The sequence below is a fragment of the Mirounga leonina genome, unplaced genomic scaffold (assembly GCF_011800145.1).
Source record: "Mirounga leonina isolate KUSES-001 unplaced genomic scaffold, KU_Mleo_1.0 Mir_357, whole genome shotgun sequence".
NCBI lineage: Eukaryota > Metazoa > Chordata > Mammalia > Carnivora > Phocidae > Mirounga > Mirounga leonina.
In genome coordinates this window covers 2,625,902-2,649,775 of record NW_023270702.1, presented here as the reverse complement: position 1 = coordinate 2,649,775, position 23,874 = coordinate 2,625,902, and the positions used below count along the sequence as shown (strand labels likewise).

The following is a 23,874-nucleotide window of genomic DNA, read 5'->3' as shown; positions in this document are numbered from 1 at the left end:
CATTAAAGGGGAACCATGTGGTCTCTGCCAGGGTCACTCAGCTCAACACCACGGACCTCCAAGGGGCAAACAAGCAGTTTTTGGATGTGGAGCAGCACTTGGCCCTAAGAAAGTCGATTTTGTTGTGTTGGAGATCCCTCTGCTACCCGTGTCCTCCCTCTGGCTCTTCTCCCTGGGCCATGAAGACCTACTCACTGCTTTTCACCTTCAGATCTCAGGTCACTGGAGTTTGGAGGAAGAGTTTGTCTATTTACTATGTTTATAGTTATTAAAATCCTCAGAAGAAGCCCTGAGTTCTTTTTATGTAAAGAAATCACTTAGCAAAGTTCTAAGCAAATTGTAACATTTCTCCTAGCTTCCGAAATGGAGACGGGGACCATTCTGGTGTGAGCTCAGAACGGGAAACTCTTCTGTGAATTTTGTGTTTTCTCTTATGGAACCCTCTCTCACAACTTAACCGTGATCTGATTAGGCATACACTTTCATAATCATAACTCCGCTGACCTAGATCTTTCATGGATAGGCTTTTCAAGATAAGTATGTCTCTTGATAAGCAGACTTTCTTAAAAATAAAAGGCTTGTGCTTTGGGGAGTAAAAACCCAAGAAGACCATCTGTTCTTATATTCCTGAATCATTAGCTCCCTCCGGAGCTGCCATCAAACAGACTGGAGCCACACGCACCTGCCAGTTGGTGGCCATATCTAGAGGTGTGGTTCCAGGCACGACTCCTTCATCCTCTCCATCTTTTTCCCAAGAGTCATCCAGGTCATAGAGAGGCTCAAAGTTCTCCACCAGGGGATCTGCACCTGTTAAGTCAAGTTATACAGCATTAGGTAAACCACGATCCTGTCGACTCTGAAATGCCTGCAGAGGTCAGATTTCCAAAGGCAAAGCTTAACAGCTACTCAAGGCAATTACCTGGATAACTTTTATTACATAAAACATGCTTCCACTGAAATATTGAGAAAACTTCTTTTAAATTCTAATTTATTTTGACTGTAAAGATGTCTTATGATACTCTATATAGCCAAGGACATTTTCAAAGACAAAAGACTTAGAAGTACCCTGACCCTCACATTTAACTCTCTAGGACAGGTTTCAACCAAATGATACACCTTTAAGCTGAGGAGTAACAGCAGCAATTTACAGGGGCTGGGCTGCACCCTTAGGATTCAGGACCTAATTTAATGTTCAAGTTCGTGCCCACCACTGCACATGTCTCAGGCTGTTCTCCCACTTGCTCAAAAGAGCAAACTTTGCTGTATAGGGACAACAGGCTCACTTTTATTCCTGGGTACAGCACTGCCGGGGTCTCGATCCTTAAACAGACAAACACTGCAAAAACCTTCTCCTACAATGTATAGTAATTGAAAATTTTAGGGCTGATCTTGGAAAAATGTAGTCTGTTTCTTAATGTGCACCAAAAGTAACTCAGAGATTAGTGCTAGTTACCTCTTAGAGGCTTAGAGACTATTTTTATGAGAGTGTTTAGTCTAATGTCTAACAAACAGTAGTCAGTTCGGTACACCCTTCTGGGAAGAACTTGTTTTTATCTTGCTGGGAGATCATTTGCTTTGTGCCAACTTCAATAACAGGAGAGGGCCTAATGAGAGTCAGAGAAGGATCTTCATGCTGTTTCTTATTTCAACCTTCCAGCCCGGGCCTGATCTAGAAGGCAGTGAGTGCCATCTGACCATGGAAACAGAATAGAAACAAGATGAACAACTGATGGGCTGGAGAATGCTAGAGGAGCTGAGCTATCTGTTCCTGAAGTGACCTTCTTCATGACTGGGAGCTCAGGACTAGGTTTTTCACCCAAGGGCCTTCATTTATATCATGGAGAAACTGTTACTCGGCACTCCTTTCATGGGATATTAAGAATTCAAGAGAAAGCATTTTTGAAAGGGTTATAGCTTCTTGTCTGAAGGCATTTCTTAATTATAACCAGTGACTCCCAAACTATTCATACATACTGCAATCAGAGTCTCTTGTCCAAGAGAAAGTTTGACTTGACTGAGACAAAGAAAAGAAAAGGCTATTGTTTATTTGGATATGATTTTATTCACTTAGAAGTATGTGGGGCCCCCAAAGAAAAAGTCTGTGCATCTTCCTGGACTCAGTTTTTAAAGAGGTATTTAACTCGCTCTGTTTTCTTGAATTTATGAAGCATTTATTTTCTAAAAAAGTTTTAAAAACCTCTATAGGAAATCAGATAGCTCAAGGTTTGAGAGACTACTCCCATTAAGCATGTGTTGAGGTTCTAAGTATACAAGGCAAGAGAGATTCAAGGGTGAGCGGGGATAACTTCTATACTTCACAGAACTAGAGAATTAAATGGAATAACATCTGCAGATCCTTGAGCAGAGCAGGGGAGAGAAACAGTAGAGAGAATAGTCTGGAAGCTCAGATGGACGAGGTGTGATTCATAGTTATGCCTTTCCTGGGACCCCAGGACTGGGTCCCACAGGTCTCTTCAGTCTATTTTGTCTGCTGTGAGATGGGAAAAATAATAATGGTACTTACCTCTAAGGGTTGTTGCAGATTAAATGAGACAGTGCGTCTGAGAGCTCTAGCACAGTGCCTGACACATAGTAAGGTCAATAAACGCTAGCAAGTTCTAGTGCCTCACATACGGTAGCACTCAATACACTGCCCATTTGTTTGTTCCTATTATTTCTACTTCTAAGGGACCTCTCCTGCCAAAGGAAATTTTAAAATGTCTTCTACCAATCAACTTTTTTCCTGGAGACTTCTGACATGATCCGAGGCTGGTACTGCTCAGATTTCTTTAAGGAACCAAATTCAACTTTAAGAAGATCTCCTGGCATGGGAGTCAACCTAAACCACCAATATCCAAAACAAACGGATGAATTAGAGGGTAAAGACTGACATGACCATCAGGATGGAGCCCAGGATTACGAGTCCCAGCAGCGCCATTCCAGGCGGCCGTGGAAGTGTGACTTTTATTTACTCCTGCATTTCAGCAGGAGCTCCGCGGCTTAGAGGAGGAGGCGGGGCTGTTCAACTCGGAGGAGTTGGGTTTGCATTCCCGATAGCCCTTTCCAGCTGTGCCCGCCAGGCCGCCTTCCTTACCTGCTGCTTTGAGAAGAGCTGCCAGCCTGGTGGACCCTCTCCCGGCTGCTATGTGCAGGGCTGTAGTCCCATCGTAGGTGGTACTGTCTACATGGGCATCACCCTAAAATCCAGCCCGCACAGGAAGGAGTTAGTGGAAGGTCCTCTCCCCCTTTAGTCCCCACCCTCTCCTGTCAGCACGAGCCCTAGGTCCTAGAAAAGGTCTTACTACTAGCCCGGTTGCTATCTGGGGCGGGCTCGGCCCCTTGAGAAATGCCCAGTTAGAGAGAAGGGGCCGATGGTGTCAGGGCTGCCCAAAGCTGACTACCCCGAAGCCTCGAGAAGCTATGGGATAAGAGAGGGGCCGCCGGGGGAAAGGCGGTGGCTGGCATCACTCCTTGAAAAGACGGCCCTAACGCCCCCTTGGGAATTCAGCGCAACGGCGAGCGCGCGCCGGCTACCTCCAGGAGCAGGCAGCCCGCCAGCGAGACGTTGTCGCGCTCCACCGCCAGGTGCAGCGCCGTGCGCCCCGACTTCCGCTCCTGCGCGTTGACGTCGGCGCCGGCGGCCGCCAGCAGCAGCAGGCACGGCATGCTGTTGCTCGTCACGGCTACGTGGATGGCGTTTAGACCTGCGGCCCAAGCACAGGGACGGTCATGCAGCTGGGAGGCTGCTCACAAGGCGGCAAAACTGCACCCCAGGGACGGAATGCTGTCGACTCTCAGCACATCTAGTGTCTCTGCTCCAGGGAGCCTGGCAAGGCGCCGCAAGTCTGTGGTTCCGCGTGGAAACCCACGGTCTCCTCGTATGTTCTCAGGAGACACTGAGGGCAAATAAACATTCTTTGGATAAACGATGCTTCTACACCTCAAGACCAGCGTTTGCTCAGACCTCTGCTTTTTCCACCTCCTAACAATTCCAAATCATCTTTAAAGAAATTAGGGTGAGCGAAAGAAATTCTCGGGAGAGATGACAACCTCCGGGTGACTACGGGAAGCACTTTTGGGTGCAAATCAAAGAACACACATTTAGCAAGTAGCTACCAATTGTTTAGAAAGCAGAGAGAGAAGGTTATCCACAACGTCTGCTCGTCTCTTACCTTCCCCATTAGGGTGGTCCAGCAGTAGTGCTGCCTTCTTGTGCTTGAGTAAAATACTGAGAATTTTATCTTGTCCTTCTTTGGCAGCTAGGTGCAAAACAGAGTTACCCAAGCGGTCCAGAAGGCTCAGGTCGGCCCCGGCCCGCAGCAAGTCCTCCACCACAGCCTCCTGCTTGGTGATCACTGCCAGGTGCAAGGGTGTCTGGGAAGTGGAGAAGGGTCAGGAGATACACTGCTCAGCAGCAAACACTTGAACCCCCCTCTCCCTCCCCGGGCTTGAACCTACGGGTTTTGTGGCTGCCGCTGCAATAGATGGCGTCATGCCTCAGGGCCGGTTCCCATTGCCAGATTAACTCCTCTCTTTTGCAAGTAAGTTACTCCCTGTTCTATGTCCTGTGCTAATGAAGTGTGTATGCTGGACTGATACGGAGCCACGCGATAATTAAGATTATATTTACAATTCTTAATCGCTTTCTTGTTTCTCATTACAGCCTGCCGACTGCTGATACGTTAATTCTTCTCTTAATAAATTTAGTTTCCTTGAATCTGTAGCAGGAATCTATCTTCAGCTGATAATTCTGTATATTAACAAATCAAAGCAAGGCTACAGTTTTACTGAAGAAGGTGAAATGAACTAACTACTCAATAGAAACTAATTCACAAAGGTGCTGTCATTCTATATTAACGCGGAAAGTGAGTTTGCTGAAGTAAAAATATTTTTCCGTGAGCTGGCTCTGTGATGAGAACAACCAATAGAACTCTGGGGCACCCCCATTTTATAGCAGGTGTCAAAGGATTCTAAATGTCATAACCAGGACGACAGAACCATCTCAGTAAGAGGGCTCAGATGAACAAGCGAGCTGAATCGCTAACACCTAATAGGTGCATACATAGTCCATTTGATTACTCTGCCCACAAAGTAGTGCCTCGGTGAATGCAAATGAGATGTTTTGCAAACTGAGTGTTTTCAAAATGAGCAAGACAGACACAATCGCGAAAGTATCTTTCAAAGAACTGAGGCCACTGACAGAATAGCGAGATATTTTTATACAAATCAGTCTATTTCACAGGAGTCTGTGAAATCCAGTCTGTCTAGTGACAATTTGCCTAAACTTTCTCTCTCGGTACGCGATTCCCAGCCACAGCAGCGACAACAGGGTAAGCCACCGACGCCCAGCTGGTGCAGGACAACCTCAGCCCAGGAGGCGCTGCAAGATGCTCCTGCGGCTTCCGCTCCGTTACAGTGATAACTGCACACAGCAGAAGCCAGACAGGCTTTTGGGCCAAATTTCCATTCTCTCTTATTTTTTTTTTCATCTTTTATACCCCAGCTTGAAATAGAATGATGTCCTCAAAAACTTTAGATACTGTAGCCAAGAGCCTTCTTCTTAAGAAATAAATATGTAAAAAAAAAGTGCATTTATTAATATGACATGCTATTTGGGGAGATGAAAAAAATCTGAGAGAGAATGAGATTGTAAAAAAGATCTGAAATTATAAAATATTATACCACTCAGAAATTTGTAATTATCTCTTGTTTTAATATGATTTTTTTTCACATTATACAAATTCTGTTACTATGAGTACGAGAAGCTTTTTTTTTTTTTTTTTTTTTTAAAAACATAGTCCCACTGAAGGTTTTCTATGAAATTTCAGGCTTTAGATCTTTAACCCCAGGATTATATAACACAGTGTGGACTGTGAGAGTATAGTAAAATATCTATATTTATTTCAAGTGTGTATGTTTACATAGCCACTATCTGGAAAAATACTTACAAATGCAACAGTTATATTTGGGAGTGGGGTTAGGGGACTTGTATACTGCCAGGGAGGGCAACTTTTGATTTTCCAGTGTATTTCCTTATGTACGATTTAAAGAACTATGAACATATATTATATTTATAAAAATTAAAAACATAGAAGAAAAAAATCCATATGGACAAAACCCTTCATTAATGTTACATAGGAAGGTATGCAGATAAAACAATCCATATCAAACACACTGGAGGGGTGATCTATGGTGGGGAGTGAAGAAGAGGAGAGGGCTTGAAGGCAAAAGATTTCAGAAATTTTCAGAAGAATCCTAACTCTATGCACTGGGATTATTTTGAGTGTATCTTTAGAGAGTGGGTGGGGAGAGAGAGTTGATCATGACAGATGGTCACAGAAATGTACTAAGATTAGTGAATGGTATTTTGGGAGATTGTCTAAGACAATTGCCGAATAATCCAAATTACTTAGAGAACTGTATAATTTTTCCATTGAAAATAGTTACCAGAGAAACTTTACAAAGGTAAACGAGTCCAAATTGCAGCCTTTTCTAGGTCTCAAATCGAAGTTGCCACTGGGTGTATGTTTGAGACCTAGAAGGCATTACCAGGGGATCCCAGAATCCTTGTCCATGAATGGGAGCGGTGCTAAGTTGGGGGAAGATGGACCTGTGTTCTCCCAAGAGTCCCCAGTTCGGAAGGCACGAAGTGTCAAAGGTGGTGGTTTCAAGATTTTTGTGTCTAGCACATCAGAGAGAGTCTCAATAATGTAACCAAATGATACAGTAAGGAGGTCAGCACATAATAAATCACGACTACTAATCCTGTTGTGTGGTGTCCTTTGCAGGGCCTATTTATAAACAGGAAAACAAGTAATTCCTTGAATCTGACCTACAGCCAGCGAAGCGAAGCGAAGCAGTCTTTGAGAGGAGGACCGAGAAGCGACACAGTGCCATTCATTCCCAGTTTTATTTGTACGCTCGTGCTGGTTGAGAGGAACAATCAGTCCTAAAGCCTGAAAGAATCAAGCTTCCGGGGCCAGATGATTCTCCAAATACCAACAACCCCCAAGATGGTATGAAAATTTGAAGACATTCTTTAAATGTCTACCTAAAATTAGACTTCACCCTCATTTATACTATGAGTCAGTGAAGAATCCCCAACTTCGTTCTTCCGTTGACATTAAGCATTACCACCAGGGAAGGAGCTGAAAGCCTTACATCAAATGGGAAGCTTATTTCCCTTATCAGGAAACACCTATTCACACATAACAATCTAGTGAGAGCTACATGTCAACCTTGTAGTTCTTTTGCTTCGAGGAGATAAAAATGATTCACATCACCTGCTTTAACAACTCAGAACTGGAACAGGTACCTTTACTGTACAATTAATTGTACATGATTGTGGGCCATATTTTTAGAGTGACGGGTATGCTCGGACCAGGCATCTGAGCACACTGTCCAGGCCAACGAGGGTTGGGAAGTCACTTTGGGTGGAGCGAAGGGAAGGAGAAAATGAGAAAGCTGACAAGGGGCAAGACCAGGAGACTGGCACCAAAGCCATGTGGGGTGGGGGCAAAAGCGGGTGGGAGGGGAGAGCACCCCTTTGGCCAGAGTGGCTGGGTCAGGTCTCAGGCTCCCAACACCAGGCTCCAGGCTTTGGTTCTGCCAAGTGCAGCTCCAATTTCCTTTCCCCACCTGAGGTCTGCACGTGCCCATCAGGCAGCCTCACCGGGTCCCAGCTACCTTCTCTCGGCAACGTCTGAGGACCTCTGTACCAGGGTTCCTCAAGTTGATTTTGAACCCACAGAATTCCTGTTCAAACTTGATCTGAGCAAAACTCTGGTGTTTCCTGTTTTCCTTGATTTGAGCTTTCTGTTTTTGAAAGATGCTTTCTCGTCAACCAACCTTTTTTTACTTTTCTGTGTTCTGATTTCAGCACCCTTTATTTGATATACACTTAATCTAGATGTTGTCAAAATGTGTTTCAGCAGACTTCAAAATTCTTACACATTATTGGCTTTCCAAACTTAATTTTTTTCAATTGTATTTTTCTTGACAGAAGTGACATATTTACTCTAGGTTCTCCTGTACTGTATATTTGAAAGTTGCTATGAGAATAGATCTAAAAGTTCTTACCACAAAAAAAAAAAACAAAACAAAAAAAACCGTGTAACTATAGGCAGTGATGGATGACAAGTAAATAAACCTATTTTGGTGATCATTTTGTGATATATACAAATATCGAATTACTGGGCACCTTAAACTAATACAATGTTATATGTCAATTATATTTCAATTTAAACAAGAAAAAAAAGATGCTCAACATCACTCATCTCAGGGAAATGCAAATCAAAACCACAGTGAGATATCACCTCACAACTGTCAGAATGGCTAAAATCAAAACCACAAGAAACAAGTGTTGGCGAGGATGTGGAGAAAAAGGAATCCTCTTGCACTGCTGGTGGGAATGCAAGCTGGTGCAGCCACTGTGGAAAACACTGTGGAGGTTGCTCAAAAAATTAAAAATAGAGCTACCCTACAACCCAGTAATCCCACTATTGGGTATCTACCCCCAAAATACAAAAACACTAATTCAAAGGGATCCATGTACCCCTACGTTTATAGCAGCATTACCTACAATAGTCAAACCATGGAAGCAGCCTAAGTGTCCCTCGACAGATGAATGGACAAAGAAGTGATACACACACACACACACACAGTGGAGTAATATTCAGCCATAAAAAAGAATGAAATCTTGCCATTTACAACAACATGGATGGAGCTAGAGAGTATAATGCTAAGTGAAATAAGTCAGAGAAAGACAAATATCACACGATTTCACTCTTACGTGGAATTTAAGAAACAAAACAAACAAGCAAAGGGGAAAAAAAAAAGGGACAAACCAAGAAACAGACCCTTAACTACAGAGAACAAACTGATGGCTACCAGGGGGGAGGAGGGTGGTGGATGGGTGAAATAGGGGATGGGGATTAAAAAGTACACTTATTATAATGAAAAGAATAAAATAAATTTGAAAAAGAAAAAAAAAAAAAGAAAACGGATCGACTCTTTGACAGATTTCTAAAATTTGAACTTTGCCTTCCCCCACCCAGCAGGATGCTGAATTTCATTGTGGAGTGATTTCTATTATATTCACAGATTAAAGGACCCTGAATCATAAATAATATTCCCAAGTTATGGGCTTTTAGGATTTAACCTACAAAACAAAGCACTGTATTTGTGCTACTGTTAACATTATTAGAAATAACACGTACACACATGCACACACACACACATGCAAGCAGGTACAAACTGGATTTTTCTTCAGTTGGCATTTCTGCTTACCTGGTAGAGATCATTTCTCATATTGATAATGTCATCAGAAATCAAACCAGATGTGACTTCTAGTAGATCCCTCACAAGCTGAGCATGAAGATGGATGATTGCTAAGTGTAAGACACTGGAACAAAAACAGAGTGGCACTAATCAACTAAAATGTTAGTGGAAAAAAAAAAAGAGAGAGAGTCCCAAGAAAGGATCAGACTTGCAGACCGAACCTGGTTCTCATACTTCCTTTTATTCGGCCCCCAAATGTCTTGAATCTTAAATGTCTTGAATCTGAGGTGGGAATGTTCTACCGCCTACGCAGGCCCACTCTTTTACCAGGCCTGCCTGGCCTCTGGGGACATTTTGGTCTGACCTCGTGAGGCATAAAAGCACCCGGGCCTCGAGGGAAAGAGACATAAGTTCAAGTCCCCACTCTGCCTCCGTGTGATAGTTCAGGGCATTTTCTCTTCTAGCTTTTTCCTGGCTTCCGTTGACATATAGATGATGTATGTAAAATGCCCGGCACTAGCAACTGTTCAGGAAAATGTAGTTACCTCACCTAATCTTCCAGCCTCCTCCAAAATACAGTGTGGTGGCTTCTGAAAGATCTTCCTAGATCCCAAGAGGGGCGAATGGGGTCAGGCATTTAACTACTGGGAGAGGACTCTTGAGGTAAACTTCTGAAGGAACATGTGATTTTATTTCTCCCTTGCAAATATATTCCCTCTGCCTGGAATGGTTTTGCTCCTTTTCTCTGCCTGGACAGTGCCTACTCCATCCTTCATATTCCAGTTCAAACCTTACCTCCTCTTCGAACTTCCTAGGCAGAGCACATGGTCTCCCCTCAAGTTTACTGCTGGGTTATGCAACTGTGGTTTTCTATCTGTCTTTCCCCCTCTCTGGCCTGTGATCTCAGGGCTGGTCCTCCCTGGGTCAGCCTTACAGCCCTGGCACACAATTCAGGCGCTAAAATAAGGGTGACAGAATGAGCCTCAGGGCTTATGCTAATAAGGCTGAAAATACTGGCAGGTGCCAAGCATCAGTCCTAGGGACACAAATTTTTTTTTAAAGATTTTATTTGTCAGAGAGACAGAGAGTGAGCAAGCTCGCACAAGCAGGAGGGAGGGGCAGAGGAAGAAGCAGGCTCCCCGCTGAGCAAGGAGCCCGATATGGGACTCGATCCCAGGACCCTGGGATCATGACCTGAACCGAACACAGACGCTTAACCGACTGAGCCACCCAGGCGTCCCGACACAATTTTTTAATTGTTAAAAAACTTACTACTAAAAATAATTTGAAAGGACTCAAAAAAGTGGCTACTTTGGGCTTAGAGCTTCTATTTACCAGGCCATGCTATGTAGTTGACATATATGACCTGATTTATTGTAACAAGAAGCCCAGTGAGGTAGGTAATATTATCCTCATTTTTCAGATGATGAAACTGGGACTCGCAGGTATAACAGAACTCAACCCACGTCACTTAACTAGTGAGTGGCGAAGCTGGGAGCCCAGCCCAGGTCCAGTCCATCTGGCTCCAAGGCCACCTCTTAATCCCTTAAGCCATCCCACTGAAGGAAGACATGGGTACTGCTCTGTAGAGCTGCAGATGAACCCCTAAGATAAGGAATATGCCGAAGTATGGACAGATCGCGATGCAGAGCATACTGAGTATCGCATGGTGGCAGGACATCTGGGATTTGAGGCACAGGCTAGATTTTGTCCAGTTGAAACATCTGAGGTGTCATGTTTTCCAGGCCTCTTTCTTAGCAAAAGTAAGTGCATCTTACTAGGGATTAACGTTGGCACAAGAGGGCCTAAAAAAACAAACTTACGACTTCATTACTTGAGAGAGCAAACGAATGATGTCGAGGTTTCACTACTGTCTCTTGAAATGTGAGGCTGGAAGAAGCCGTCTAAAAAGGGCCCGAAGTCTGACGCAGACATGATGCACATATACCAAGAAAAAGGTCATATTTCAAAACTGCCTAAAAATTTCCATGCGCAGCTCAGCATTTCATCCCAGAAGTACCTTCTCCCTCCCCCATAAATCCTCACACCCTCATGGGAATGTCCCCAACACCAGAAGTTCTTTTCTTTTCTTTATTGTATTTTCTGTGATGACTAATGGCTCCAGGACTCAGATTATTAGCGGAGTGTGACAAGTTCAATGAAAACAGCCCTGATATGTGAGGACCAGCAGCTTTCCCTTGGCCACATTCTCGTGAGGGTTCCTCTTGCGTCTCCCCTCTCCGCCTCCAGCTGCGGCAAACCCCGAGAGCCTGCTGGTAGGAGTATGTCTGGGGTCCCAGGAGGGGACTTGAAGGATTCATGTTCCGCTTGGGCAGGGAAGACTACCTCCTGGGCCGCTCCGTATGTGTCCTTACACGTGCCCGCACCTGCCCCTCCACGCACCCACTGAATGCATGCGCGTCGTATCTTCTCCACAACCCTCCCTCCATAGGCCGCAGGCTCCCGCTAGCTTCCACGTGCTCATCTTTCTTAGGCTCCTCAATGCCACAGGCCCGTAAAAATGTCACCTGAAACGCTGCTGTTCTGTCTTGGGTAACTGGCTGCTTTCTCTTGTGGTTCTATGCTGCTGAGCGCTAAGTGGATTCTTTAAGCCCGTGAAAACATTCTGCTGTTCACAGCATTACACAAAGCAGGCTGTACGAGCTCCTCTCATACTGTAGCACAAGGTCAGTGGTTATACCACATCCTTGGTTACGCTGCAAGGAATGAGAACAAAGGTCTCTGTTTGAAACCCTGAGGTTGGCACTTTCCTAAAGCGTTTGGATCAGCGTTTAAACCGAGGCTTAAAACGCAGCACTCAAGAGCTCCTCTACAGAAAAGGGTTTCTCGGGGTTGACGCTATTTTTGGAAAGTTTTAGGTAAGGCACTTGACTTGAATCTGAGGGCTGTTGTCTCTTGTTGTTCTTACAGGCTTCTGAGATCATTTTAGGAGCCTCAGTGAAAGGCCCAAGAGAACGGTTTTAGAAAGAAGCCAGCTGCTTTGCCAATATCAGCTCAGTGAGAGCAGAGATGGACGCCCGGTGCTTGGAATGCTCGCCTCCCCCACGGCGTGAGGGAGAGCAGACACAGGGGCCTGACCCAGTCGCAGACTGGTAACCAGGAACGGAGGCAGGAGCGAAGGAACCAGTGACTGGGGAAGAATGACAGTCGGCTCTTAATTGTTCTGTTGTTGTCGTTGTGCTGTCTTCTCTGGGCTTTGTCTTGAGTACACTACCATCATAAATATGCAGTTGGGATAACAAGTGCTTGAGGGATCTGGTTGGACCAAATTTTATTATTATACCATTTCAGTAAATAAAGCAAATGTTATTAATCCCGTAAATAAATAGGTTTATTAAATGTTATTCCACACGTTATCCCAATAAATAAAGCAAGGTTTTTGAAAAAGTACCACCATTCCCCACACACGTCTTCGTTTTCTTGCCCAGAACGATGTACTCTTAGAGGAGGACTCGAGCTACGCTAGGGCCCAACAGGTGAGAGCCACCGGTCAGGGGAAGCAAAGTAGGGATTCGACCTTACTGACACATTACTGCCCACGATAGTCTTCCAGTGACAGGACCCAATACCTTTAAATGATTCTTTTTATCTCCAGCCAGTGAGCATACAGTGATTTTCTCTGTTCCCGGCCCTAAAACAACTCTTGTTTGCACAAGTCCTGACTTACCTGTCCCCATTCTCATCCTGCACTGCAGTGAGGTGGCGCTGGACAGCCAGCAGCATCTTCACATCTCCTGTCACCGCGTAGTCAAAAAGGGCATTGGCATGCCGCTTGGCCAGCTGCATAGCCTTCTCTAGAAAGAGGTTGTCTGCAAGGCAATGACCACAATCACAGGTGAGTCTCCTACACTTGTTCTACAGGTACGGCATGCTCGAGGTCAAAACCATCAGCATCAGGGTTCTGATACCTCGACACACATCGTTTGAGTTGCAAATGCTCCTTTCAGGACTTCTGCACCGTGTTCACTAGAAAAAGCACAATTGGACATTGGCTTACTGACAAATACAGAGGCTGATCTGAAAAATCGGTCTGTGGTTTGTCGGGGGAAACAAATTTAGAAATGTCTGTTATCTTAGGGGGAACACTCAATCTCTAAATAATGTTGATTCGATTTACTATTTGTAAATAATCCATCTCCTGATGAAATAATCCTTCACTGGAGTCTTAAACAACTCTCCAGTTAGACAAAGTATCAAAAAACACAGACAGACTTTCCATAGGTCTTCGGTGTGCTTGTGAAGTTTGCTTCTGGAAGGTCAGGGGAAGGCAAATTGAGACCTGCAGGCCAAAACCATGGGTGGCCTGTTTTTATATGATCCCCCCACCTAACTAACCATGCTTTGTACATTTTTAAAGTGGTGTTTAAAAAAAAAAATGTGATAGAGACCATAAGTGGCCAACAAGTAGAAATATTTGCCATCTTTCCCTTCCCTTTTCTCTAATGGGTACTGGTTCAAAATAGGCGCAGAAGTGCTCGGTCGCTCTTAATCCTAACTGTTCAAAAAGGGCATCAGGGCAAAAGGAAATGGCCTTATTTTCAGGCAAAGTTCTACTTCGGGATGACAGTCAAGCTACAGTCTAGAGAGAGGAGACTATTAAAGTTATGGAAACTTTCCCCTATTATCTGTGATAGAAATGAATTAGATGATCTTTCAGGATACCCTAAAACTGCATAATTATGATTGGAGAATGCATATGTAAACTTCAGTACTTTATATTCAAGAACAATACGGGGAAAATGGAAATCTCAGTGTGAAGAAAATGTTCAGACACATGTTTTTCAAAAAGCACACAGGACTCTGAAGAGCAAGCACACTGAACTACGTATTGATGCATCATTTTTAGATTAACAGAAAATAAACCTGTCTTCTGGCAATAGTCTCCACACCTCCAACCACAACCCATCTCCTCACCAGTCAGTACAATGTAATCATGTGTATGCTCACTTACCCTGAAACCTAGAGTTCTCTTCCTTTACTCCCACTGTATACGTCAGAGTAACCTCATCATCCCCAGTGCTGGACTCCTTATCTTGTTCTGCAGGTTCAGTTACTTTCCCAGGGAGGCTGGCTGCCTCTCTGTCCACACTCTTTCCACAACCTTCAGAACCATTTTTAGATGGGGTGTCTATTGTTCCTAAGATAAAAGCAAAAATATCAGCTTTTCCTCAGTAAAGTCTATTAAGTTATAATTTACTGTTTCAATTATCAGATAAAGATGGGAGGCAAGTTTACTGCAAAGGGAAAAGAAAACCAGTAATTTAAAATTCCTTTTAAAACAGTCAAATCATTACGTAACCTGTTTTGGGGCTATTTTAAATGCTCACTTCTAAAAGACACATTTTTACTGAGGCATAATTGACATTATAACATTACATTAGTTTCAGGTGTACAGTATAATGATTCAATATTTGTACATATTGTCAAATGATCACAATAATTAACATCAGTCAGCACATATAGTCATAAATTTTTCTTGTGATGAGAACTTTTAAGATCTTAAAAAATTTTTATTTATACTTCTAAAAACTGACATTTCATTCTGTTTATTTGTAAAGGAGAAAAAAGAAATACAGCTCTTCTGTGAATTGCAGGGAAGTGGATTTTTTTTTTTTTTTTTAAAGTGGGCTCCATGCCCAGCATGGGCTTGAACTCACGACCCTGAGATCAAGACCTGAGCTGAAATCAAGAGTTCGATGCTTAACTGACTGAGCCACCCCCAGGCACTCCCGGGAAGTGGAATTTTTAAAGTTTAAATAGAAACAGAGGAATTATTTTTTTCCCAATGCTATTAACGAAGCAAGTTGTTAAGATATGATATCAAGGCACATTCTTTAGTGTGGGAGCCACTTGGGGCGCCATTTCTGTGCTCTTTCAGGTCCGACCATGCCATCTGACATGTGCTCTGAGAACACCTAGGTTTTATGAGGAGAACTGGCTCAGATCCTGGTTCTGCCGTTAACAGGTATGTGCCTTCGGGGGGGTGAATGAACATGTCGGAACCTCAGTATCCTCTGTCTGTAAAATGGAGACACTACTATTTTCCTTACAGAGCAATCGTGAAGATTACAGTTAAAATATGCAGCGGCCCCTGACATAAAACAGGCATTCCATACATGGGAAGGCTTCACTGTATTATTTCTTCAATGGTTACACTAGAAAGGACGTGCAATATAAATTATGAACCCATTGGTGTGACGACTGCAAATTAGGGGAAGCATTTGATGTGGAAAGGCCATTCCTATAAAACTCAAAATATCTGCAAAAGTATAGTATGTGAGAAGAAAAAAAAAAGGGAAAGAATAGGTAAGTTTGGTGACTTTTTTATGTTTGAAGAGTCAAGTCTTTCTATATGTCCCTTCTTAATGTTCTTTTCCTCCCCCTGGTCATGCCACTTACAAAATCAATATATAAGTACTGTGAATAGAATTTATACTCACCACAGGGAATAATATTTTTTTTTTTGGAGAAGTACCTTCTTAGCTTATTGGCATTTATCAATTTTTTTTTCAAGATGACAATGTTGTGATAGGTAATGATAAAAACTTCTTGGCAATTTTTCTCTTCTTTTCTCACTATTAAAAAAAACTACCTTGCTTACCGTGTTTCATCCCGGCATTAGATTTAGTGGTTCCAGGATGGAAGGTAATTCCACCGTATGTAGGAAATCCGTAGTGAGGGAAGCCGTACCCTGAAATGGCAAGCAAAACAACTGAAACCTCATGATGTTTTGCTTTTTCGGTGTTTTGTTGTTGTTGTTGATGTTGTTTTTTTAACAAAGACTCAGCCAAGCTTGGTGTCCTTCCCTAAGGTGAGTACAGGCTCTGGTGTGGGAGGGTAGTGTGCCCGATATGGTGCTTCCGTTGGGAGTTAGCAAGACACATTGTGGGGGATCATGGGATGATCAGAATTCTACTCTGATCAAGTTTACATTTTGGCAACTCCGGCAATGCCCAGGCTTGGGGCAGCATGGAGGAGTGCATGCTGGAGAAAGGCTCCCACTCCTATGTGGAGAGGAGAAGCCAATGGTGAGTGGTCACCATCCAAACTCAGATTTGTGGACACAGAGGACCTTGAAATAACCTCTGGCGGGAAAAAATGAACCAAACAAAATACAGAAAAAATACTGACTCCTCAAAGGAAACATGACCACACTGTTCATTCTCAGGCATTTTTTGGTGGAAGCATAAACTCGTACGTAAAACTCCTTGGGGGCCATCAAAAAAACCGAAATCTTGCCATTTGCAATGACGGGGATAGAACTAAAGGGTATTATGCTGAGTGAAATAAGTCAATCAGAGAAAGACATGTATCATATGATCTCACTGAGGAATTCTTAATCTCAGGAAACAAACTGAGGGTTGCTGGAGTGGTGGGGGGGTGGGAGGGATGGGGTCGCTGGGTGATAGACATTGGGGAGGGTATGTGCTATGGTGAGCGCTGTGAAAATTATGTAAGACTGTTGAATCACAGACCTGTACCTCTGAAACAAATAATACATTATATGTTAAAAAAAAAAGATAGTAGGAAGGGAAAAATGAAGGGGGGGAATCAGAGGGGGGAGCAAATCATGAGAGACTATGGACTCTGAGAAACAAACTAAGGGTTCTAGAGGGGAGGGGGGTGAGGGGATGGGTTAGCCTGATGATGGGTATTAAAGAGGGCACGTATTGAATGGAGCACTGGGTGTTATACGCGAACAATGAATCATGGAACACTACATCAAAAACTAATGATGTAATGTATGGTGATTAACATAACATAATAAAATAAAATTTTAAAAAAACCCAAAAAACTCTTTGGGGGAAGCAGCTGGTATTAGACACCATACTCTCTGACACTGTAATTTTACTTCAAAGAATCTAATTTACAAAAACAATCTGGAATAAAAGAAAAGCAATGTGGACAAAGGAGTTCAGCAAAGGACAATAAAAAACAGGAAACACATTCAAGTAAGTAGTACTACCAGTCATTAAACTGATGCTTAAAATATTATGCTTACATAAAATTTATATTGCCATGGGGAAATGCTTATGTTCCTTAACCCATTAGGGAAAAGCAGCATATATGACTCTATATACACTCTATATACACAATCACGATGTGTTGATAATAAATCACACAGGTAAAGAGATTAAAATACTATGCATTATGAGGACGGCGGCTTTTGAAATTTGAAACTGCAAATGCAAAAATACACAGCATAATGTTTGCACAGAAAAAAAATGTGAAGAAGTTAACCTTCAATGGCAGGATTTTATTATCTTCAGATTCTCTACAATGTAGTATATATAATACGAAATCCTTTCAATGTTTCCAAAGAAAACCAAGACAGTATGGAAGGGAGAGATGGGAGGGAAGGAAGGATGAAAGAAAGGGGAAATATACCAAAACGTTAAAAGACACAGTCTTCAGATAACTGGCCTTGGGTGACTTTTTTTCTTCTTTACTGTTTTTGGTGTTATCTACATATTGCCAAATGAACATGCGTTTCTTTGAAAAATTCTATCTGTTGGGAAATTTTAATTAATATGTCGCACTCAATAGTGTCACAGCCACTGGACCCACAGACAGTCTGGGAAACCTAGGAAAGGAAAATTCGACGCTCTCCCACGTGAAAAGCTTTATTATTTTATTTATTTATTTGACAGAGAGAGACACAGCGAGAGAGGGAACACAAGCAGCGGGAGTGGGAGAGGGGGAAGCAGGCTTCCCTCGGAACAGGGAGCCCGATGCGGGGCTCGATCCCAGGACCCTGGGATCATGACCTGAGCCGAAGGCAGACACTTACCGACTGAGCCCCTCAGGGGCCCCAAGAAGCTTTAGAAAGAGTAGACTTGGTTCATACCTGGCCCCGTACTTCCGGCAGCCCCTCCTCCACCGCCACTGCCAAACATGCCTCCACCACCGGCTCCGGCCCCACTCCCGCCGCCGAAACTATCTGAGAAATTAGGCATGAGCTTCTGCCGTTTCCTCTGCACTTCCTCTTTATCTGTATTTAAAGGAAGAGAAACCAGAGGAGAAAAGACTGATTCAATTCCACTACTAGCCACAGAAAGAATATTGATTCTGACGGTATTTTTAAACATCTTAAAGGGAAACAGAAGTCACCCAAGGAGGAAGAGATGCCAAATTTCAGGAAGCATTATATTTATTCCAATGGATCTGAAGCCTGAGAACCAGCCTCAGAGAGACCACAGAGTGGTACTCGCCCAAATCCCCTCTACAACAGTTTCTTAAGTCCCTCGTGTCATTCAAATTAGTGAATGACTAGATTTCCCGTCAAAGGTTAAGATACCAAAGACACAGAATAAGAAAACCATTATTGAGCATTTTCATTTGGTCATTCACAAACAACGATTACTAACCAACTACCATTTATAATGCCTCTACTATGAGCTAAGTGCTAGGGAGAAAGAGAAGTATGAATAGTCTTTGCTGTCAGGAAGCCTCCAATATATTTTCAAGGTTGCGGAGGGGGAGGGGGAGACCTGGAGAGAGAGAGCACCACAGTGCTATCTTCGTTAAATGTATGGTGCGCACCAGTGTTCCAGGAGTTCAAGGAAGGACTTCGAGGAAGTCCCTGTGGGCCGGAAAACTCAGGCAAGGCTTCCAAGAATCAACTTTATATCAAGAGAGGGCAATGATCTGGAGATGGGATAAGAGGGAAAGTAATGAAGGAAGGAATGTGCACTGTGCGCTTCTGAGGCTGTCGTGGTTCCATTTAGCTGAGGTCAAAGTTGAGCAGGAGAAAGTCTTGAGAAATGGGGTTGATCAGGACCACCCTGTAGAGCTTCTGGATCATGAACCGAAGGGGTTTACCAGCAGGAGAGCCACTACGTGTTTCTGAACTGGGGGATGATGTGCATAGGGTGGTTTTTTAGGAAGCTTCCTCTGTCATTGGTGCTTGGGACAAAGCGAAGAGACAAGTGAGAGGCAGAGACAGTCCAGACATAAGGAGATGGGGGCTGTTCCTTAGTGGGCACCATGATAATACAAGTGGGCAAACCCCAGAAATACCAGGAAAGAGGGATCAGTAGTCAGTGGTGACTGATGAGAATTGGGAGGCTGAAAGTCTAAGAGTACAACTTGACTAGAATACGGTGATGCCCACTGTGACTGTTGACTGTCTAGGTCTAGACCCTCATTCCTTTTGTAGTTGCTGTTTTTCTTTTGCTTTTCACTCCCTGTTGTTCTCACCAGCCCCACTGCCTTTGTGGTCCATTACAGTGTTCTTGTTTCTTCTTTCTGTTTCCGTTTCTTTCTCTTTTCTGCCTTCCTACCATAAATTTTTTTCTCCCTTTTCTCTTTTGGGCTAAAAGGGTGATGGAAGGTTTTTGTTTAAGTTAAACAGCCAGTGTGGTATTCTTTTTTTCAGTCAGCAGCCTGATACTTAACTATTGTCCTGTTTCTGATTCTTCAAGGTCAGTTTTGGTCAGTGTTTATGTTCAGAAAGATCTCCACTTATTTCTAATTCTGTGGTTGTTCCAGTCATCTCAGGGCTCGAAAGAATGCTCCTACTGATTAACTCACAGTGACCTTAGTGTGGCTGGAAGACTGAAGCATGGAATAAGATATAGCCAAATACCCTTACAAATAATCGTTTAGAAACTGATCATGTCCAGACTTGTTAGGAAGAAGAAAGCCAACGTGGGTCAACTTGAAGAGAATGTGCTTCCACTAGAAAGGTTGGGCTCAAAGTGGAAAAACTTTACAAATGTCCTTAATAAAGGTTTTGGATAGATTTACAAAATTTTTCCTTCAGTTGTACTGTAACCAACTAAGAGTCATACTTATTACTCATCCTAGATACAGTTGATCTCACATAAAATATTAGTTCACTAGAAATATGAAACACAAGAGGGAAGCAGACCACTTATTCATCTTCATGAATGTTATCTATTGATATGCTTTCTAGCAAAGAGATCATTTGGTATTTGCTATGTAATTCTTCTGACTTAGAAAACAGAGATGTTCAATGGTTATATTTTACTGTAAGATGGGAATTTATGAGTCAATTAAAAAATATTAACTATTCTATACCCATTTAAGATTTCAATGACAAGAAACTGATACGGAAAATTTCATTATGACAGGTTTTTAAATAAAAGAACCTGCAGTCTAAATTTCCCCAGAAATGAACATGGAGATTTTCCCATTGTGTTCACTTATCTTTGTGGCCTGCCTTTGACAGTGGCATCATGCGTTGTACTATGAAACATCAACCTATTCTAGAAGGGACCTAACTGGTCACTCACTGCAAGCCCTCCTTCTACGAAGAGGAAATAGAAGCCAGGATGATTAAGGGACTTATCAGAGAGTGGGGCAGAGTGAGGATCAGATCCCAAGTCTAGGGAGCTTTCCATTTTTGGGGAAACATTCCAAAATATCTCTGCTTCCTTTTTTTTTTTTTTTTTTTTTTAAGATTTTATTCATTTGCTTGAGACAGAGAGAGAGTGAGCAGTAGGGAGAGGGAGAGAGAATCTGAAGCAGACTCCATGCTGAGCGCGGTGCCCCATGCAGGGCTTGATCCCATGACCTCAAGATCACGACCTGAGCTGAAACGAAGAGTCAGACGTTCAACCCACTGAGCCACCAAGGCACCCCTCTGTTTCTTTTAATAATTGATGATTATGATAATAGTTTAGCTCACAAACGTAAACTTTTAGTCTCTACCCTTTTTTGATGTGTGTATGCCTTAAAAGTACCTCATTCTCATTTTTCAGGTTCTAGTGTTCTAGTAAAGATGTCTGCATTCCTTTCAGAATTTAAAGATTATGATTCTGTTTCTTCTGAATCTCTATCTTTTCTGACTGAAAAATCACATGGTCTCTTTTTGCTTTCATACAGCAGTTCCTCAACTATCTTCTTCCCTTTTCAATCATCCCTTTCTTATTATTTTAATTGTCTTCCTTGAACCCAACCATCTCCATGAAGTTTTTATAAGGTACAATGTCAATAACCATACTGGGTGCAGAGTTCTGGGATGGATGATTCTATACATTGAAAGGAATATGTTATATTTCTTTGTCTGATGTCCTCCTTGATGGCACCCAACAAATTACTAGCCTTTTGGATGAGGAGGCAACTTGGTTGGTCACTCAATAAGTCAGCTTTCATATTTACAGGAGCCAGGATATGGAAGCAGCCCAAGTGTCCATCGATTGATGAATGGATAAAGAAGATGTGGGATGTGTGTATGTATATATAATATGGATTATTATTCAGCCATAAAAAAGAATGAAATCTTGCTGTCTGCAATGACATGGATGGAGCTAGAGAGTATAATGCTAAGTGAAATAAGTCAGTCAGAGAAAGACAAATATACGATTTCACTCATGTGGAATTTAAGAAAGAAAACAAAAAGAAAAAATAAGAGAGAAAGAGACAAATCAAGAAACAGACTCTTAATTACAGAGAACAAACATGGTTCCCAGAGGGGAGCTGGGGGGGGATGGGTGAAATAGGTGATGGGGATTAAGGAGTGCACTTGCTGTAATGAGCATGGGGTGATGTATGGAAGTGCTGAATCACTATATTGTACACCTGAAACTAACATAACACTGTATGTTAACTAACTGGAATTAAAATAAAAACTTAAAAAAATGAGTCAGCTTTCAGATATATCTCAGCATTTATCAGATGACATATATTAAGGGGCGCCTGGCTGGCTCAGTCAGTAGAGCATGCAACTCTTGATCTCAGGGTTATGAATTCAAGCCCCACGAGGGTGTGGAGTCTACTTAAAAAAATAAAATATATGACATATACTGTTCTAGATGTTGGAAATGTAGCAATGAACATGAAAGACCAAATCTATGACCGAAAGGATATTCTTCTTATTGGAGATGGAAGAAGACAATAGACATACAAATTAATAGATAAGACAATTTTATGTATTGATAAAAATAATGAACAATACAAAATTAGGCAATGACCTAAGGAGTGACTGCAGGGCCTGGGGCAGTGGAAGGTGTGTTCAATGACTTCTGAGAAATGTATACAATGATTCTCTGGGGTGTATAGTTTGGAGTCGTTCTCATACACTTACTCTTACATTAAATGGCTTGCTACTTTTCGAACCAGTCATATGTCTGGTGTGATGATTGCTCCTTGCCATTATTTCATCCTGGGATTTTATAATCCAGAAGGTTTTATTGACTAAGGTAATTTGTTACCTTCAATAAAAGAGTTCTAATCTCACACGACTTAATCACAACGTATGTTGGCCATTCTTTCTGTGGGGCTCAACTTCTTTTATTTTTCCAGATGGTTCTTTTTATTTGTTTGTATTACATGGAACTTTTAGTCAATGACAGTCTGGAAGTACTTGAAGCATACAGGTGGGGATTTTGAACTTTAAGGAGACCCCATTCTCTAACCCCAGCATCTGATAAATCCTATTATGAATGTATGTCTGAACATGCCCCCGCTGTATCTTACTCTTTTGATGAACAGATACCACTGGAAAAGGTAGACAGGTGGCCTAGAAACCAAGCTCAGCTTTGAATGTTTCTAGGCTTATACATGTGTAGGTAATCTGGGTATCCTTTTTAAACATAATTCTCTGTGTTAAAAAGAACTGACATTATGTGAAGACATATTTTAGGAGAAGAAATCTATTTTTTCCCTCAGAAAGTACCCCCCAAATTAGCCATATTTTTCTTCTGTATCTATTAAAGAAAAGTGTTTAATCGAAAGCAGCGATTTTCATCTTTATGCAGACTGGTGCATTTGGAAGACCTCAGGCTGTCACTGGGTGGAGAAATAAGGGGAGGTGGGCTTCTAGGGAAGGCCGAGTGGGTTGGCTCCCCACTTCCACTTTAACCAGAGCCTGTCGGGTATAAGTACTGGGATTTTGCATGAAATTTTAGGTGGAAGGAGAAAAAAGGCTCTTCTGTTGACAATGTTATCACACAACGGTAACGGAATGCACTATAAATTGGACCCATCGGTGGACAGGTCACAACCTCTGAAAAGAAACAAGAATGCATAGAATCATCTTCTAAATGTTCCTGCCACACTGTGAATTTTAGGAAAAGAAGCCCTCTTCAAGGATCCCGCATCACATGTGGCTATCAGAGGATCCAACACCCATGTGCACCATCACTATGGCACCTTTGTGGCTTCTGACGTCAGTCAGGACATGACCCGTGACGATCATTTCATTGACCTCCCCCGATGGTCTCACTTCCCTCTAACCCAGGGGTTTCTGATTTTGTTTGTGTCATGACCCCTTTTTCAGTCTTGTGAAGTCTATGGATCTCTTCTTAGAATCACAGTTATCAATATGTAAAATACAAAATAGGATTATAAAAAAAGCTAATTATGTTAAAGTCCATTTCTATCCTTGGACCCTTTGGGGGTCAGTGGACTCTAGGTTAAGAAATATCCTTGGACAATTATCTCATTTAGGGGCCTATCATACTCATTCTGAGAGGATTCTCAATGCTGAATTTCCCACCCTGCCCTCTGGAGTTCCAGTCCTGCCTTTTGATCAGCTTATTAGGAATTTGCCAGAGGAACCTAAAAATGCAACATGTTTTAAACTGAGCTCCCTCTTTGCTCACTCAA

The 23,874-nt window shown here is 42.5% G+C and overlaps 1 protein-coding gene across 3 annotated transcripts in view; it reads right to left on the bottom strand.

Annotated features, from left to right (window-relative positions):
- Window positions 1-23,874, bottom strand: part of NFKB1 (nuclear factor kappa B subunit 1) — a 114,627-nt gene that overhangs the window by 5,335 nt on the left and 85,418 nt on the right. For all 3 annotated transcript variants that reach the window (XM_035030177.1, XM_035030175.1, XM_035030176.1), the window contains exons 12-20: window positions 18,149-18,292; window positions 15,902-15,991; window positions 14,252-14,437; window positions 12,968-13,109; window positions 9,289-9,403; window positions 4,173-4,374; window positions 3,535-3,704; window positions 3,095-3,197; window positions 683-807 (exon numbers count right to left, since the gene is read on the bottom strand). In XM_035030177.1, the coding sequence (XP_034886068.1) occupies window positions 683-807; window positions 3,095-3,197; window positions 3,535-3,704; window positions 4,173-4,374; window positions 9,289-9,403; window positions 12,968-13,109; window positions 14,252-14,437; window positions 15,902-15,991; window positions 18,149-18,292 (1,277 nt within the window). The remainder of the gene's footprint in view (window positions 1-682; window positions 808-3,094; window positions 3,198-3,534; window positions 3,705-4,172; window positions 4,375-9,288; window positions 9,404-12,967; window positions 13,110-14,251; window positions 14,438-15,901; window positions 15,992-18,148; window positions 18,293-23,874) is intronic.